Raw genomic sequence first — 19,621 nt, 5'->3', positions numbered from 1 at the left:
TTGGTTCAAATCGGACATTTCATTCGATTAATATTGGATTTATAAATATTGAAAATGTTGAGCATTTGTGAGGGAGATACCAGAAGGAGTGGACCATTGGGTCCCATCTCTGGACTTAATGTAGGTATTGTAGAGATAATAGTTTCTGCAAAGTTTTGTTCAAATCGAACATTCAATTTGACTGATATTGGATTTAAAAATATTGAAAATGTTGACCATTTGTGAGGGAGGTACCAGATAGAGTGAACCAATGGGTCCCATCTTCGGACTTCATTTAGGCTTGTTAAAGATAATAGGTTGTGCAAAGTTTGGTTCAAATCGGACATTCCATGCGGCTGATATTCAATACATAAATATTGAAAACCAAATTAGGCACTACATTCGACTGATATTCTATTTATAAATATTGAAAATTTTGACCATTGACACAGGTACCAGAAGGAGTGAACCACTGGCTTTGTAAAGGCAATGTTCTGTGCAAAGTTTGTTTCAAATAGGATATTATAAACTTATTTTTATGCACAATTTTGACCATTTTGTGGGGGATGTACCAGATGGAGTTGACCAATGGGACCGATTTTCCGATTTTCAAATCGGATAGTACGTTCGCATGATATTATAAAATTAATTTTCAGCACGATCTTGACCATTTTGTAGAGGATTTGCCAGAAAGAGTGGTCCCATATTCCCCATTTTCGAATTTGAACTAAGTTTGGAAGAAATATTACGATGTGCAAAGTTTGAACGAAATCGGTAATTCCCTTCGAGAGCTATCGTCGGGACATTTGTATACCGACTACAAATTTTCCGGAACCGGTTAGGTCCAAAGAAAATTGCGGTTTAAAACCAATATTTCGATTACCGTATCAAAGTGTATATACCCTTATTAGCCATAAAGCTGAGGGTGTAATTATTAAGTATAGCCGGTTTGGTTGAAAAACATGTACAAACTCTCCCAAAATATCGAATATCGTGTAAAAACTCTAATATTGAACGTGGACCGATTTGTGATTTCATTTTCAATATTATTTGCATAATATGTGCAAAATTTCGAAGCTCTAATGATTTCAATATAATGACGGACATGGCTCATTCGACATAGAATTTAATTCCGATCACTTAATGGGGTTTCCAATGAATAATTCGAGGTTGCAACACCTCAAAATGACAAATTTTAGTGTATATTTGACGTTATGATAGTAGGTACAAAAATAACTACTATTTGACAGATCTTTTTTTATATGGAAAAAAATATTCCTCAGTAGGCAAAATTTGTTCTATAATCATCCTGAATCACTGATGATTTTTTCTAAACAAGAAAATCAATCCTCAAATTAAAAAATAACAACATACTCATTATTTGTAGAAAAGCATTTGTCTTTCATCAATAGAATATACCCACTCTCTAGAAAATACATATAGAAAATATTTTATTTGAGCCTGAACTAGATTTCATATGTATGTGAAAGACCTATACAAATGCATTAATATGTAGAAGACTTCTATCGATGAAAGAGTTTTCATACACGAAAAGTCGTTTTTCTATATAAGATATCTATAAGGCCAGTATAAGACCTAAAGAAGGGCCTTAATCAAATTAGATTCCTGTGTTTTCATTTATATATAAATTAATTTTTCTTAAGCTCTATCAAAGTTTTGTTATACAGAATGTATTTTACCCATATATAATGATGAGTCTCATGCAATTATAACTGTATGAGGGGTTCTATCTAAAGAATTCCTATATTCGAGGTCATTTCCTTTTATACGAGATTTTCCTATACTATTCATGTGGTATTTATTGTTATTGTTGTTCTCAATTAAAAAAAAATACCGTGATTGTTTTGTGGGACACATGGTGATAAGAAGTTGCAAAGATAGGAGTAAAGTAAGTAAATATGGAACATATAAGATGAAATGACCATTAAGAGATTAAATGTTATTCGAACACAACCAACCACATATTAGACATGAAAATAAACAATTGATTTAATTTTTTGTTACTCAATATAGTCTTTCAAATTTATTTTATTTTCTTTGTGAATGCCAATTTGCATATATTTTTGGTAATATCACAGTGATTGACATTTTTTCTTTTATATATTTTTTTTTCATTGTTAAACATTTACAAAATTGATTAGGTTAACTAAATCAATGGAAAAGAAAATAAACATAAATTTCAAAAAAAAAAATACGTTTTCATTTAAATTGTTTTTCATTGCATTTGCACTTGTTGATGTACACTTTTCAGTTTATTTTCTTTCTTAACAAAAAATACATATATAAATAATTTAACGTTCCTATTTTTCTTCTTTTCCCATTGTATGTATTTTGTGTTAGTACAAAATAATACGAATAATAATATTAATTAATAATTACTGTATACATAATTCTTCTAAACAGGTAAATAAACCCTAAGATTGGCGATCATCGTCATTACAAAAAAAAAATATACAAGTGTCCATGTAGTAAGTGTTTCTTTGTTGTTGTTGTTGTAATTTTAGAGTTTTGAAATTTAAGAAGCTGGAGCAGCACCACACAGCATGTTATTACATATTTACAAATCGTCTGGTTTTGCTATTAGGGCATACAAGGCAAAACCAAGGAACACAATACCACCAACAATGGTAACGGTGCGCACAGAAATTTTGGCAGCCACCATGCGGCCACCAATCACAGCCAAACCGGTGCAAATGGAATGACCAATAACGCCACCGGTAATAACACCATAAACATCCTGCAAGGGAAGATAATGGGAGAGATTAATAAAATATATTTTGATGTACAAAATATATTCCATTGGACTCACCTTAGTTGTGGCCAAAATAATCGTAGTCAATTGAGAACGATCACCCCATTCGGCCAGGAAGGTCATTGTAAAAGCTTGCATCAAAACACGTGTCGTTAAATATGCTGCCGATTTTTTCGTATTCTTACGTACTACACCACTTTCTGGATCCTGTATTAAGCTAGCAGAAACATCACGTTCCAGCTATAAAAAAGAAAAAAAAAACAAAAACGAGAAACATGTAAATATTTTACATTAATTAAATGTTTCGGTATTTAATGATGAGGGAGTGGGTTGAACTAAATTAAATAAAAAAAGAGAAAATAATTGTTTGACACTAAAATGATTTGAGACATAAAGATAAAGTTGAAGGAGGACAATATTGAATACAGTAATAACGAAGAGGGAAAAGTGTAAATTATATAAAAATATGTTTACAATGGAATAAAGAAAATTATGTTATTGGTGATTTGGATGTGGTTGAATGAATGGTTGGTTGATTGATTGTTGAATGATTAAAATCAGAGCTGTAAATTAGTATCCAATTTGTATCAACAGAATTTATATTTTACCATTTTTTCAAAGTATAGTCAAATTATTCAATGTAATTGTTGTCACATATTATTGATTAATTTTTTACATATTTTTCTTATTTAACCATTTTTTTCCTTTTTTATTTTCAGATGTTCCCGAAGTTGCAACCAGACGTTGAAAAACATAACAACTGCAACGATTTAATATAATTTATCCATACTAGACTAGTTTAGCGGAGTTTTAAGCAGTCTTCTCATAATAAAATTGAGAATTTTAAACGATCAAATAAAATGATCAAATTGTTGTGTCTAATGAAGATTGTTAATATCTAAAGATTTCAAACAGTGGAACAGTGTTTCACCGCAGCCGTGTCATATAAAAATATGCAAAAATATATCTCTGGAGCCCATGATTGAACGAAAGTATTACAAGGAAATGAAAAATTGCGGAGTCTTCGTGAAAAAACAATTGAATTAATTTGTGTGAAATGTGTACAGGTACACACATTACATGAATCTCCCGGATCGAAGAATAAGGGACCGTACGTCATCTAACAGTGTAAGTATTGACATTATTTTAGTTAAAAATTTATTTAGTGTATATGGATATATTCTGTCGGTTAAAAATTGCAATATCAGAGGCTCGGAAACAAAATGAAAAAAAAAACATTTTCATCGGGTTAATCTCAGCATAGATTGGAAGTCACATATGACACCTTCTCTTCAGAGGCAGAACAAGCAGTACTTCAACTCAACGTAGTTAAAAAAAAATAACTGAAATGGCTTTAAGTTCGACAGGGAGACAATTCATATAGAAAACGAGTTAAAAACACCGACAAATAGAGGGAATTTATATATTCATGGGAGGAAGCAATTCCTGGGAAATCGTGTCTATAATCGCACATGTTACCTGAATAACATTTTTGTGCGGAGATTCCCTATTCAACTGGAAACCGACCTTAGGATCAGTTCGTCCGATTTTTTAAAATTTTAATAGTTTGAATTACTTTAGGAGAAAGTCTATCGGATTTCGCCACGAAAAAAACTAATTAAAAAATTAAACACAGGATTCCATTATGTATCAATCGGAAAAAATGTTAATTAAAAAGGGTATAAATTTTCCCAGATCCGTGAAAATATGCGATAAAAGCGATCCACCGAAGCTCTGCGAGCCTAAAAGTTGAGACCTATTATAGCTGGTTCAAAATATATCTAAGTGTCACAATGGCCATGGTGCACATAGACTTTTTTGAACCGGGTGGAATTTCTTATATTTGAAGATCCCTATTAAGTATCATATAATCTGAAAGGTTGTTGTTCTTGTCCCACTGCTTTTCACAATGAGGTAAGGTGACATACGTTAACTCAGAAAGACTCAGATCGTTTAGATCATAGACCTCTTTGTCGTGGAGAAGTTGAAGGGTATTGTCATATGGTGCCGCTTCCCTACACGTGTGTTATTACGAGTACCACAAGCGATTAATCAAAACCTATTAATCCAATCGATTCTAAATTTTAACAACAACTATTAGGATTTTGATCCAATTTTTTAAGATTTTCCATTTGGCGAAGTTAAAATTCCTCTTCATACCGGAACCAAACATATTATTTTCTAAGGGAAAAAATGTTTCTAAAATCCTCAAAGTTACCGAAAATTTGAGATTACCGGTATATGGGGGGCTTTACATGAACAATATTTAGGTGTGGAGATATCCCTCTCAATTTGAAACCATGTTGGAACTATGAAGATTTCCCACGCAACTGGGAGCCCAACATGTCAAATTATAAACAATTCGCTTAGAGAGCTTTTGTATTAAGACGGGACCTGAAATAAACTATAAACAACAAAACATTATGATTAAGGAATTACAAAAACATCAAACGTGTAGCTCAATGTCGACTGATCGTCATCCGAAAAAGACTATTTAAGTTTTGATTTCTAGACCTTTAAATCCTTTATAAAATGGAGAAATATAAAATGTTAATCAATTAAATACTTGACCGGACCATTTAAATTTTATCGGTCGATCGATAACAAGTTATACATTTGAAAATGTTAAACATTCATAGGTAGATCGTTTTGACTAAATGAATTATGGCAATCTGCATACCAAAAGTGGTCAATATTTGAAGATGTAAAAAATATCTGAACCCATTATAAAACCTAATTACAACATATTTTTGTAGATAAAAAAATATTCATTTAAAATCGTTCACTACCTTGTTGCTAAATTTGTTCTACGTCGGAAAAAGGTAATCAGGTTGGAGTTCCATGTACATGTCTATCTAATATCTACCTAATAATAAAATAGATTTTGATTTTTCCATCTACGGATGTTAATTAACATCCATCTACAGATGTTAATCTACTCTTTTTGGTTACATTGATAATATGTGACAATAATTGTACCTTTTGAATTGTGATTTATTCACTAAAAGGACCTTCAGAAGGGATAGAGGATTATTGGTAAAATTATTTCATTAGTAATATGATATATAAAATTAAAATAAATAGCCAACATGAACAAACACACAAGTTAGATATACAAAAGGCAATATATAGAACCTTGACCCGCTCCCTGGTTATAACAATATTTTATGGAAATATTTTTGTTAATAAAATAAATAAAAATAATAATGTAAAGAAATATGAAATGTGGCTGGTTAGTAATAATGGCAAGGACCATTTGAGATTTGCCGCGGATGGGTGGAGAAATGGATAAATTGATGGGATAATATGGTATGGGATGGAAATATACCAACAACCGATGAAACTTAAAATAAAATCCAAAAAATGCAATCATAATACACAATGACAATATGGGAATATATATTTGTTGTGGAATTATGACAAATGTTTTCCAATAGAAGGACAACAAATGATGAATGTGAATGTGTGTGCTGATCTTGATGGTATTTACAAAACAATAAGAAAGAAAGAAACACGTCTATTATAACGAAAAAAAAGAACAAAACTAAAAAAAGAAAATTCTATAGAAAATGATAACAACGCCTTAATATCTAAGACGCTAACCCGTTTTTTGCTTCCGCCAAATTGTTTCAAATCGCCATTGGACTGACCAGCAGTGCCATTTAAATTATCGATACTATTATTGTTCGAGTTGATGATGGTGGTTGAGTTGTTGTTGTTAAGTATTGGGCCGCCATTCAATTTGTTCGAGGACGAAGATTTGTTCATATTGGCCATTGCGGAGCTTGAATGAACCAGCACATCGGCTCCACTGGCGCCACGCTTTTGCGGGGTACCACCATTACTTGTTGTTCCATTAAATCTAAGCTTATTAATACTAGAGTTATCATCACAATTGGTTTGATTCGTTTGATTGGATAAGGCGGATGCCGATAATGCTGGGCTGCTGTGGAAAGTGGACATTTTGATGTGTTCATCGTTGTTGCCCTTGAGAAAGGCATCAGCTTCGCCACTATCAATATCAGCATCATGGACACTATCGACGTCTTTGTTCGGTTGTTCACAGCCGTTGCTTGTAATGCTAGATGAATGATTCGATGAGAGTTGTTTGCGTTGACGGTGTTGCATTTCGGGGTTCTTGGTAGTGGACAAGACAGCAGCAGCAGCAGTCGTTGCGTTGGTTGTGGATGATGAGGCGCCCGCGCCGCGTTCCACATCGTTGTCTTCCTTGTCCGAATTGCTGTTTTTGCGTTTGGTTTCGCTGTCGCTGCCACGTTTTGTGCGAAGGAACTGTTAGCCGCCGCAGCATCCAAATAACAATGAAAAATTAAATGAATTGGAGGGATATGCCAATTACAAAGGAATTCAATAGGAAGTAATTTTTGAGTGGGTGAAGAGAAGTGCAGGAAAAAAAAAACAAATTTGCGGGTGTTGATGAATGATAAAGTTGTTGGTAGCCGCACAGCAGTCAGTAGCAATACAATTGTAGTTGTTGTTTTATTTTTAACAGATGATGACAAAAATGTTACAAATTTTTGGTTTTGCATAAGGTGGGTCGTAAAGGATAATGCAGGATAATTTGTTGCAAAAAAACGTAACATTGTTGTTTTGATGATGTTGTGGGTGTGGAATTGAGGGAAGAGATTATTTTCCAAATAATCAAACGTCCGAATGACCATACCAACCAACCACACATTCATTTTTATTCAATAGCGGTAGTAGTAGAAGAGTTTCAATAAAGAGTATATGGAAAAAAGAAAATAACAAAAATAAAAACATCGCATTAAAACGATTCACACACAGTATCTATGTTATATAGCCAATAAGAAATCGTCACATTAGATTTGTTGTTGTTGTTGCTTTCATAATTAAATTAAATGTTTGTTAAACATCGCTGATCCAAACACAAGAAGAATTTAACAAAGGTATTTTATTTAGATACAAATGTGCTGCAAAAGAATACCGTAGGAGGATAGAAAGGAATAGGAGGTAGGATTTGGTATAGTGATAGTAAAGGAGCTTCAGCAGGGATTACAGCAGCAAGGAAAATATTTATTTTAGGATATAGGATTTTAGCAGCAAAAATATGAACACATTCCGGTTAATTACATTATTCTACGATTTCGCTTGGCATGTTCGTAAATAGTGGCGTTTCTTTTTGGAATACTGAAAATCAGTTTTAAATTCTCTATAAGAGACAGTCTACCGAGTTTCGCCACCAAAAATCTAAATCTAAAATTTATGACGTGTGGCACAAGCGATTACCCAAAAATCATAATTCCAATCCATTCTAAATTTTAACAAAACATTCTATTAGGATTATGATCCAATTGGTAAAGGTCTTCCTTTTGGCGATGTTAAAAATCCTACTTCATAACGGAGCCATGAAATAAAATTTATTGTAAGGATTGAAATAAAATCCTTCCACCCTTTAATTATGTTTTCCCCATTTCACTTATTTAATGGCCCAAAAGTGTGTCTAGGTCTAAGGTCCGTCATAAGTCTAAAAGTTACCCAGCCAATTATTGTTCCAAAAACTACCCTTATTCCAAGGTTTTACACCTCAAAATATGAATATGTTTCATATATATTTGGCAAATATCCAATTAATATGCTCAAAATATCCAGTATTCAAGACAAATTCCTAAAATCCCTGTGGCCAATTTTTTTCAAACCTGCTCAACCCAAAAAAAGAAAAAAGTGTGAAGTAACTTTGGTCCCAACAAAATATATTAAACCGTATACCCGAAAATACGCCACTGCCAACTGTATTCTATGCAAAGTATCAAAAATTACCCAAAAAATTAGCATGCATTATGAAAATGATTTGAAAAATGTGTCTTTTTAAAGTTAAGGTTAATAGGAAATATGGACAGGGGATTTGGGGAAATGGAAACTTAAAATGGTGTTTGTGTTGGTGCTATACATAGAAAATTCTCATTTGTTAATGGGGAGAAACAAACTCCCTTCATTAGTTGATTTTGATTAGTATTAGAAATCAAATTGAATTCAATTTGCCTTCAATTGTTAATTTCAATTTTTACAGCAGTGATTTAGTTTGGATTAGATGTTAATAAGTTAATAAACTAAAAAATAGAATCTGTTAGTTTTCGTCTTTCGCCAAATAATATAAACATAAACAAGATATACAAAATAAAAAAGAGATAAACCAAGGAAATATTTACAACTACAAACAATTTTGTTTTAGAAAACGGAAAAGCTACAGGAAAATTGTGTGTGTGTGTGTGTGTTTGGCAAGAAAATATATAAAACGTGTGGTGTGTGTACTGCACATGCTTTGCTAGGCTAACTTCAACCTTAACAATTTAAAATTGGCATCCAATTTTTTTCTATTGGTATTGCTCTGCCGTCGAAACACCAATTGGAGTACCCAAACTAACTTACCTCATCTTCACGTTTACGTAAATCTGCCTGAACTTCTTCCAATTCCTCTTGGGCATCGGTGTCCTTCATGAAGTAACCCTCGTAGATCATTTTCAAACCGAAAAAGGCAAACAATGCTGTTGAAATGTAATATGTATAAACCTTAGGAATAATTGTTGCAGCCACGCCAAACACCACCGATAGGACCGTCATAAGGGCCAAGGCCGTAATGGCACCTGTGAAGACGACCAGACGTGGGTGACGCATAGCCATTATGGCTGCAATGAAAAAAGTCTTATCTCCTAGCTCTGTAAATAGAATTACAGAGATCGATGCTGTAAAAGCATCGAGAAAGCCGGCCTTAGGTTTGGTGGTTTCCATTGTTGGATCTTGAGCTGGTAAATCATTGCCAATATCGAATTGTTCATCTTTAACAAGTATCGCATCATCGTTGGAGACTTTCTGTAAACAAATATAAAAAGCAAGCATTAATAAAAATAATTCCGAAGTAATAAATTTAAAATTTACTATGTGGTAATAATACTAAAAAAATAAAAGAATTAACTCTGTTGTGCCTTTGTTAGGAAACAGACAACAATAAAATGTAAATATTCACTGCTGTTGTTATCTTTTGTGTGGCCGAACACAGATAATAATTTTAACTGCATAGCTGGATTTCTTTATCATTCATACCACTCTCGTTCATACATACCGTGGCTATGCCCATTTCTAGTGCCGTGTCATCAAGGTTCTTGGCTGCATCGATCTCTGCCACGCATATAGTGGAGAACGTCAGCACGGCCATCAATGCCAATAGCATATGTAATTTGGCCGAACGCTTCAGGTAGACATTGTGTCTGGTGGTTTGCCAAAAATACGACTGATTCTGTGACATATTTGCTGCGGAGGTATTGCAAAATTATTTCCGTGGTATATTCCGTAGTTATAACGCAGACACACACAACTTTCGTTCAGTGATTATCTATGACTTGAAGGAGAAGGGGTGGTAGTGTTGCGGATGGTGATTAGGTTGCCGTACTCTAAACAACGTTGTTTCACTTTGAGTGCTGAAACGTTAAAAGAAAATCACAATTAATAGTATGAGCATTTTATTCAGTTTGCCTGTGGTGGCTATCTGGCGACTTCGAAAAGGTAAACATATTATCAACACAAAAATACCCTCTAGATTTAGTTCTGTTGATTTTGAGTGGGCTCTAGATAAGATACATCAACATCATTGCATTGTAATATACCGTATACCGACTCCCCAAACCCCGTTTAGCCTTCACTTATGGTTCTCAAATGATAAGGAAGAAGAAAATGTCAAAACAAAACAAAAAAGTGTACGACTGTTTCTCTATTAGGGTTTTTCGGGGGCAACAATTTCATTGATCACCTCCTATCACGGCATATATTTCTAATTTGCTTTGTGATACGTCAATTTGATTATGGTATATGACATTCTTCGATTTGCGATAATAATTTATGGACTCTGTTTTTATTTCCTTATAATCAAGTTCATATTCACTGTTCATTATTTTATAATATTGCCAACGAAAATGTTTTGATTTATACAGGATGGATATCTAAGCGTTACAGTTGACTGCAAAAGTTGAAGGCAAATGTGGCATACTTTCTCCATCTAAGTTTGTTTTAATATATTAAATAATATATTAAAAAAATTAAATTTTTTTAATATATTAAATTTTTAAACCTACTCAGGTAAATCGATTTCTTCAAGTATACTAGGAACATGATGGAATTGTCTTCAATTTCAAGAAGATATCAAGTACACTGGCGGCCCTAATTTTGGTGACAATTCCACAGCCAGAAAATATCGAATTTAATTTATTCCAAATTATTTTTCTTGAGAATTCATTTGATTGGAATTCACAGAAATAAAAACTTTCAATAACTCAACGTTTAGTTTGCTGGGTAGTTGTGGGAATTTACGCTTCACGTCTCGAACTAATTAGCAGCTTAAGGGAAAATTTACGTGATTGGGCTTAAAAAAAGTACCCATAAAGTCATTAGGTTAGCAACCACAAATTCCTGCAGTTGGACGAATTCAATATACCCTATTGAACAATTTATTTTAGATTTTTGAATTATCGATAGATTTGCATCGACAGTTCTTCATTCTATAATTTTTTTCGACCAACTTCCAAAACCCTATCTCAGTTCATTAAACTTGAACCCGCTTATTTTAATAATGACAAAGCTATAAGTGTTTATTTATATTTACAGTTAATCCATATCAATGTTATGATTTGGAATTAATAAAGATTTCAATAGGTATTTAGAAAAATTAAAGTTTAAATCCCACACTTTTTTCGTCAATGTTGTAAACCTTGTTCGATATTCTATTTTCGGCGCAATCTTATCACAACACTTCATTTGACATGGACGTGACTACATTTAAAGTATTATTTATATGCCATAATATATCGAGAGCGAATGGCCTGTCGTCGGTTATGATTAGAAATGAAACGTATTTTTCGCTGATATCGTGAATATTTTTTGCAAGTACTCATAATATTGTACATACACTTGTTGTTGTGCTATTGTTTTTCATTGATATTTTTGCTTTACTTTAATTTTGTTGCCATAGAGAGCAGCGAACACATGAAATTAAATAAAACTTATTTATTTTATCAATCACAATTTTTAATTGTCTTTGGGGAATTGTTGGCAGAGAATGAATGGCAAATTGATTCTAATATCGCATGTTTGTGTGTTAATATAAAACCCCCACTCCCCACTCGGCAACGCGAAAAAGCCCCCCTGCCATTTGGTTTCATGTGGTGGTTAACAAAAAAGCGAAAGTAAAGTTATATTGACTAGTCGAATCAATGGAATGCGTCATTGTTTTTGTTTTGCCCCACATCGGGATATGTTTTGTTCTTCGTATTTATTTTGACGGGGACAATAGTAGTCTTTGTTGCGAGGAGTGCAAAAGAATTAAATGTTGATAAAAGTTTGGCGTACGTGCATTTTGCTAGCCCTTAATTGTTTTTGTTTATTTACTTAGATTAACAAAGATATGTTTTGAAATGTGGCGACATATTGAATAGACAGTCATCCTACTTCTGTGAAAACGGGGTACTAGTGCTAAGCGACTTTTTTGTACAATAGAAATGAAGGGACTTAACATTTTTTAAGGTGGAGAATCATTTATGTAAACACGCACATTAGGGATTTTTATGAGTTCAATGCCTTTTGTGAAATTTGGTTTGATTGTCAATACATTTACAAAAACAAACTCATCTCCTACACTATTATCAATAATTTTAATTCTTTTTCTGAATGTCTTCTTTCATAAACAAATAGACCATTAGCCGTATGAAAACAAAGATATCCTTAGTTCTTTAAAAATGAGTGTAAGATCTTTGAATAGAAAGAAAAGGAGATACATTTTGAAAGGAGTAGCATGTGAATAATCATTTAAGGCAGCAAACACATTCTCTCAATGGATTTTCAATGCATTTTATGATATCTCATACAATTTTGAAATTGTCCATTCTGCAAAAATAGAGATAAATTATAAATATGGGTACATTGTTCTAAGACTTCTTAATGTAACTCACCAAATTTTGGAAAGTGCTTTGGACATACCAATATCTGAAAGGCTCCATACTAATTACACACGCACTTGAAGTATATAATATGAACTTAAAATGGCTTAAACTTCTGAGTTAAGATATGAGAAGATATAATCAGCTAATCAACTAAATTGAAATAATGTTATAATATTAGATTGAAATCAATGGAAAAAATTGATTCCGTTAAAACAGCAAAACTGTTACAATACTCTTTACTTTTCTTATACATTCTATATCCTTTGTTTTAACATGAGGTCTGTTAATTTTAAGGATTCTAATTATAAGAAAACGGCATAAAAAATTTAAAAATGGAAACCTATTTTGGACATCACTGAGATTTAATTTGGGGTAGGTAGAAGAATAGCTGCTACAACAAAAAATAATTCAGATGAATTTCTGAATATTGAGGAGAATGGATCTAATAGCACTATGGAGTCTGAAATAACATGTCTTTTATGGATATCTTGTATGATACGAATTTAAGGAATGTCATGTTTATAGTCTAGGCCAGCAATTGGAATTGATGGGAATATGAGGGTAATATCGTAAAATCAGACTTTGACTTAAATCGTTTATAAGTCTCCGTTTATAACGGCATTATTCAAAGGTTATAACGACTGTATTCAAAGTCCCGAGAGTAGTTCTGCCCTTTATTTAATGTTATTTATAACGACATATTGCTTTGGGCGATCAATGTCTTCGGTTCCTTCACCGTCCTTATAATCGATTTTGACTGCACGCTGAAATCCTTCTATATGGATCCGGAAAAAGTCAGACAGATTTGACTAACTGAACCTGGCTATACTGTCTCTAAAGTTATCTGAGAAATCCTCCCAATCTGAAATTAGAAAAGGATACCATAATGAAAACTTGATAAATATATGAATATAATTAGGTAAATTATACCCATATGGGAAATCCTCGTAGATTATAATATAAGAACTATAAATTAATCTGCTTCCATTACTTCTTCTGGGTCAAATAACATAAATTTTAAAAGAAGATGCAAAAATCTTTACATCATCCCAAAAATGTTTGATTCTTCAATTTTCCAAAAAAAATACGACGTTTTACTTCTCTTTCAACGTTACAAGTAATTCAGGCTACAACTATATTTGGAAGTCGCTCATACTGCTTCAGTTTATGAAATCTGGACTAGCCCTTGTAAATACTACGAACCATTTATTTTTACGTCCTAAGTCTAGTTTAGGGACACTTGCGGATCGTTTTGAAATTGTTATCACATGTAGTCCTTGGTCACTTGAGAATGCCCTAGCCCATTACAACGTTCTAAGTAATCCATGTGACACTTTCATGAGATAATCTAGTTACATAATGTATATTGTTATTGAATTTCCATTCCCATTCATCACAATGGACATATACAATTTTACAGCATGGTAAGGCGCGCACCGCACCGCACAATTGAATTGATGGCAACAATTCCATTAGCTTTTTTTGGTATAACCACAACCGAAACACCACCGTACCCATGTATGTGTGCGCTTTTAATGAAACAAGTCAGGGTCAACTGATTTCTAATTGATGGACATGGTAAACATTGAGAAGTAGTATTCATCATACATACCTAGCTGCTATAGCTATAACTACGTACTTATTCTCAATTAATGCGAATTGGCGAATGGTTTTATTTTCACAACGGGAACAAACAATCAAGCAAACTGAGATATTTTGATGGTACAGATGTAGATGTATCCAAATATAATGCGACGTCAGAAGGCTATGAACGATAAGAAGGTTTATTCCTCGGTATATTTTTGGCCAGACAAATTGATGCTATTGTCAAATAACGACAAAAACAGATGTTTTTTTCCGCTATTTACATAGGCTGACACATCTCTTAGTCACAATGTTATCATCTCATAAGAGAGTAATATTAGTTCTCTGTCATAAGGAGAGTGTGTGTGGGGATGTCATTCATTAGAGGAGCTCTACACGCGATTTTGTTTTGTTGGGTGCACGAAAAAATGAAAAAAAAAAGTTAAAAAGGTTGTCAAACTTTGTAACAGACCTATACGACGTTTGAGTGTAAGGTACTCTTTCTTCCCTCCAGCAACCCTCTTCTCCCTATCCAAAAAAGAAGCCATATGTCAAAAACAATTTATTTTGTGGAGCTTTTTACTTAAGAACGTTCATTGACATGGAACTTTTACTTCTTGGTTTGGTTATTAAAATTGAAATACCCAGTCCGCGCCACACGGGCACACGAACAGACACACATACATGCAAACTGTTAAGACAGCTGGTGAGAATAATTGAAAGCAAATTATAAACAATATACGAATGTATGTACATATATCCAAACAAATCTATTAATAAAATTTATACTGTACATAAATATATATACATATATTTACATACATACAAGTATTGCAAATTAATGTTTTGTATTGTCAAAATACATTGTAAGGTTAGTCGCTGGCCCCCTTTTTAGCAACACAATTTCCTCATATAGTTGTTGTTTTACTATTTTACAGTAGTATTATTATTTGTTGTTTTTGTGTTGATGGCCTTCCTCTCTTTCTCTTAATGATGAAAGAATTCATTAACACAACATTGCCACTGGCAACTACACAGCACACCATTGGAGTTCAAAGGGAATGCGGTAGACCGACAAACAGCCACAATTCCAACATATCTTTATTGGTTCATTTGACGTGGTACAGAGATGCTGACGTCAAAGCAATTTTTTCAAAAATATTTTGTTTGGGCCACAATTCGATTGCCAAAAATAACATAACCACACACATTCAGATATATTTTTGTTTTTAATTATTTTTCTTCTCTTTAATATTTTGCAATTTTCTTTTTCCCACATTAGGGGTACTTTACACATTCTTTTTTTGCAATTTAGCACCCACAATGTGTTTGGTCACTGCATTTTGTAATTTATTTGCTGTATTTTAAATATTCCCCGGTCCATTCACTTGTATTTGTTATTGCGCCTTATAAAATTATTTATGTAAATACTTGTTTTGTTTATCTATTAATCTTTTTTTCTGTTACATTTACTCAGAATTTCAAGTTCTTTTCTTTTTTTATTCTGCGAAAAACACTTCCACTTACTTTGCTCTCAAAGTGTATATGAAATTGTGAATGAAAGGGTCAAATTAATAAACGTCAAATGGAGAGCTCTCTATTGTGAATTGTTATTGCACTCTCATATGTTATGTGGTTACTCTGAGAGTCATTGGTAATCAAATGTGAGTGAGAGGGATTGCGTATGAAATTAGTCGTTTAACGTAACGTAGAGCTAATGAGGTGATGTAGATTTATATTCAAAAGGGGATGTCGAACGGTGTTAATATTCGGGTGTATTGATATGAAAAATAGGTAATTTATACACAACAGTCCCTTTGAGATACTGCAATTACTAAATACATTAATTCCAAGAGGCTTAATTATGAAAAACAGATGAGATAGATCACATATGCCTTCTAAGTCTGCTTTTCCACAGGCAAATTTTTATTTGGCAAATACTGAGTTTGTAGGCGAGAGGGGTGCGAGGAAGAAAAACAAAAATTTGCCTGTTCAGAATTTGCCGTACACGCAAATTCTGCTTTGCTCTGTTCGTTGAAAACAATTTTGTTGACATTTCCTTTTGAACCTATTCGCTTTACTGACACACAGCCGGCTTTTGTTTACAAACCTGTTGCTTTAATTTGTGGAAGTGAAATTTAATTTTTAATTTTTGCAATTTATATAATAAAATATATAAAAAATAAATAAAATATTAAAAAAATCTTTAAAATGCAAACACTTTTGACTTTTATTTTCTTTCTTTTGTATTTTGATTCGCAAATTTGGCAATAAAAACTTTGCTAATGGAAAAGCAAGCGAAAATTTCAAAAGAGAAAACAAAAAATTTGCCATATAAAAATCTGCCTGTGGAAAAGCAGACTAAATAGAGTCGATATGTAAATCTAAGTACCAAATCCTTGCAGTTTTAGACTAGCATTAAAATGTAAAAAAAATCATTTGTCAGCTTTTATAGGTTTACTTAAGTTATTATTACATGAGCCCTTATTGTCATATTTTTTGCATATGAAAATACATACAGAAATAGACCCCTAAGTCTGCTTTTCCACAGGCAGATTTTTATTTGGCAAATACTGAGTTTGTAGGCGAGAGGGGTGCGAGGAAGAAAAACAAAAATTTGCCTGTTCTGTTCGTTGAAAACAATTTTGTTGACATTTCCTTTTGAACCTATTCGCTTTACTGACACACAGCCGGCTTTTCTTTACAAACCTGTTGTTTTAATTTGTGCAAGTGAAATTTAATTTTTAATATTTGCAATTTATATAATAAAATATATAAAAAATAAATAAAATATTAAAAAAATCTTTAAAATGCAAACACTTTTGACGTTTTTTTTCTTTCTTTTGTAATAAAATTTGGCAAAGAAAAATTTGGTAATGGAAAATAAGCGAACATTTCAAAAGGGAAAACAAAAAATTTGCCAAATAAAAGTCTGCCTGTGGAAAAGCAGACTAAGCAAAAAATGTAAGAATTTTATTGCTCTAATTTTCTAGGAATTCTGTTTTGTTTGTGAAGTCCTTCAGTGGAAGATCAGGGTTGCATTTGAAATTATCTCTAGTAAAAAGTTTCAAAACTACTATTCTATCCATTTTTTTACAAGATAATCTTTATACAATATAATCTAGAATACATATCTAAGTTTAATACGAAAATCATTATTACACACAATGATTAAATACAACACTGCAATTTTATAGTCCTTTTAAATAAAATGCAACTATGTGGTATTAGGAATTCACTTAAAATATACAAGAGATGGCGCTAGCGATAAATGCTAATCACAGATATACCTCATAAACACAAAACAATTTTAAAGGATGACGGATATGCGTTTTGTTAAATTTTAATTTTGTGTTTTTTTATTTAATTCGAACTTATATTAATTTCTATAAAAATGTAAGTGGAAATATTAACTCTTGTAGATATAGTCGATTTATTTTGCTTTAAACACGTTTTTCTCGAAACTGTGTTTTTACGAATGGCGGACACGATAACTGTAAAACAAATACAGTCGAGTTCGCTTATAACGAACACCGGTTATACCGAACTTTATCTATAGCGAACACTTTTCCGGCTCCAAAAGTTTGAAGACATTTTTCTCATATAAATATTAGGATCTTCCTTATTTTCTAAAATGGCTTGTGGTCAAAAATAGAGAATTTTCCAAAAATGAAATGAGTCCACCATTCTTTTAATTTTTGTACGATTTTAATAATCCTAGTTCATATCAGAGCAAGATTTGTACTTTTTCGAGTGCCGTTGAAATTTCTAAATTTGGAAGATTCAGCGTTCGGAAATCATGCCCTCTCTCACTTAAAGGGTTTTTATACCCTTACTCTTATGACGAATGAGACCCCATGATTCTTTGAAATAAATCCGTTTCAGAAAATTTGGAGTCGATTTACAAATGTCCGTATGTCTAACTGGTGCGCACGTTTCTCGAAAGGAGTAACTGATTCCAACTTTGCACATCGTAATATACCTTTCAAAGTTCGAAGAAGTAGGAAATCTGATAAGTCCCCCAAAAAGTGGTAAAAATTCCCTGAAAATTATTTTTATAATATCATGCGAACAAAATTTTGCATAACCTTATATTTTAACTATACATTTTTACTGTTTGAAGATAGAACTTATGGTTCCACTCCTTCGTGTGGGACTAGATTGACTTTGAAGATGCTATCCACTATCCACTTGGTCCACTCGTTCTGGTACCTCCTCTCAAAGAATCAACATTAAAAAAACAACATATACATTTAATTTGAAACTAATTTAATTTCCAATTTGATTCATTCTTTTCACTTTGCAATTTTATTTTTTATATATTGAATCCTAATATAGGTTCTATAAAGCAACGTCTTGTGGTACCTCTCCATAGAAGGCCAACTCTTTGATATAAACACATACCATATAAATACGTACAATTGCGACCAATATATTTAAATTGGCAACTCCGACCTGTAGTTTCATCTCAGTTTGTTTTGAGCTTTCGTCATGACAAAATGTCTCCAAAAGGCGTTTCGGCCCGTGTCGCGTTTTACAATCTTTCGGTCGTTTCTTAAAATTACATAGTATGTGAAATAGTATTAATAATATAAAAAGTTTGTGTTTAAATAGCAATTTCAATAAATTATGAAAAAAAAATTGCAAAACTTTCTCAGTGTTTTTGCTTAAATAAGTGTGTTTTGTTTGTTTTTTTTTTATCAATTCTTTTTTTAATGGCACAGTTGCAGTGCAGTTTGTTTTCTAACGGCATCTTGTAGTCGACGTCATATATGTTTGTACTCACACACTCTCCCTCTCTGCTCTCCCTTTTTTATTCGATTATTTGAACTCGACGTCGTCGTTCATCTCTTTCTATCTCTGTGTTGCTTTTTTGTCGTATTTTATTTCTTCTTTGTAAATACATACCACTACTGTATGCCAGTCATGATATAAACTTTGGTAAGTCTTTTTTGTCGTATTTTATATCTTCTTTGTAAATACATACCACTACTGTATGCCAGGCATGGGTCATATAAACTTATGCAAATAGAATTAAAATTTGTTTTTAATATTTTATGTTCATTTTTTATACTCGACTGCTGACATTCGCTTGCTAGGTAACCTTATTAATAGATATTTTTATACCGTCAGTCTTTTGTACAATGAGGGTATATACACGTTGATATGGCAAAATTGTACCTCATGAAACTATTGGTTTTTGACACCATATTTCTTAGGACCAAATGTAAGTAGCACTCCCAATTTCCAAATAAGTTAAAATTCTAAAATCTCTTCTCATTTTTAAATGATCATTTATTTATATTTTCAATACATTTGCGAT

At 32.5% G+C, this 19,621-nt stretch overlaps 2 protein-coding genes across 3 annotated transcripts in view; both read right to left on the bottom strand.

Moving 5' to 3' along the window:
- LOC133336064 (enhancer of split m7 protein) overlaps positions 1–19,621 on the bottom strand; it is a 378,459-nt gene that overhangs the window by 265,683 nt on the left and 93,155 nt on the right. The gene's annotated exons all lie outside the window — the stretch shown is intronic.
- LOC133336063 (putative divalent cation/proton antiporter TMEM165) lies at positions 2,558–10,075 on the bottom strand. Of its 2 annotated transcripts, XM_061544358.1 has the most exons (5): positions 9,849–10,075; positions 9,158–9,598; positions 6,356–7,042; positions 2,810–2,992; positions 2,558–2,737 (listed from the first exon to the last, which is right to left on the bottom strand). In XM_061544358.1, the coding sequence occupies exons 1-5, from the start codon at positions 10,029–10,031 to the stop codon at positions 2,558–2,560; spliced, it is 1,674 nt and encodes a 557-aa protein (XP_061400342.1). In that variant the 5' UTR covers positions 10,032–10,075. The 2 variants fall into 2 exon arrangements, with proteins under 2 accessions (XP_061400342.1, XP_061400343.1); XM_061544359.1 differs by lacking the exon at positions 6,356–7,042.

This window comes from Musca vetustissima, unplaced genomic scaffold (genome assembly GCF_032173495.1).
Source record: "Musca vetustissima isolate MV318-11 ecotype Yass unplaced genomic scaffold, APGP_CSIRO_Mvet_v1 utg744, whole genome shotgun sequence".
Taxonomy (NCBI): Eukaryota; Metazoa; Arthropoda; class Insecta; order Diptera; family Muscidae; genus Musca; species Musca vetustissima.
This window is presented reverse-complemented; position numbering and strand designations above follow the sequence as displayed.

Coding starts and splice junctions, on each gene's coding strand:
- LOC133336063 (XM_061544358.1), bottom strand. CDS start 10,031: ATGTCACAGAATCAGTCGTATTTTTGGCAAACCACCAGACACAATGTC. Junction 9,599..9,848: donor TAGAAATGGGCATAGCCACG/GTATGTATGAAC, acceptor ATTTGTTTACAG/AAAGTCTCCAACGATGATGC. Junction 2,738..2,809: donor TTATTTTGGCCACAACTAAG/GTGAGTCCAATG, acceptor CTTCCCTTGCAG/GATGTTTATGGTGTTATTAC.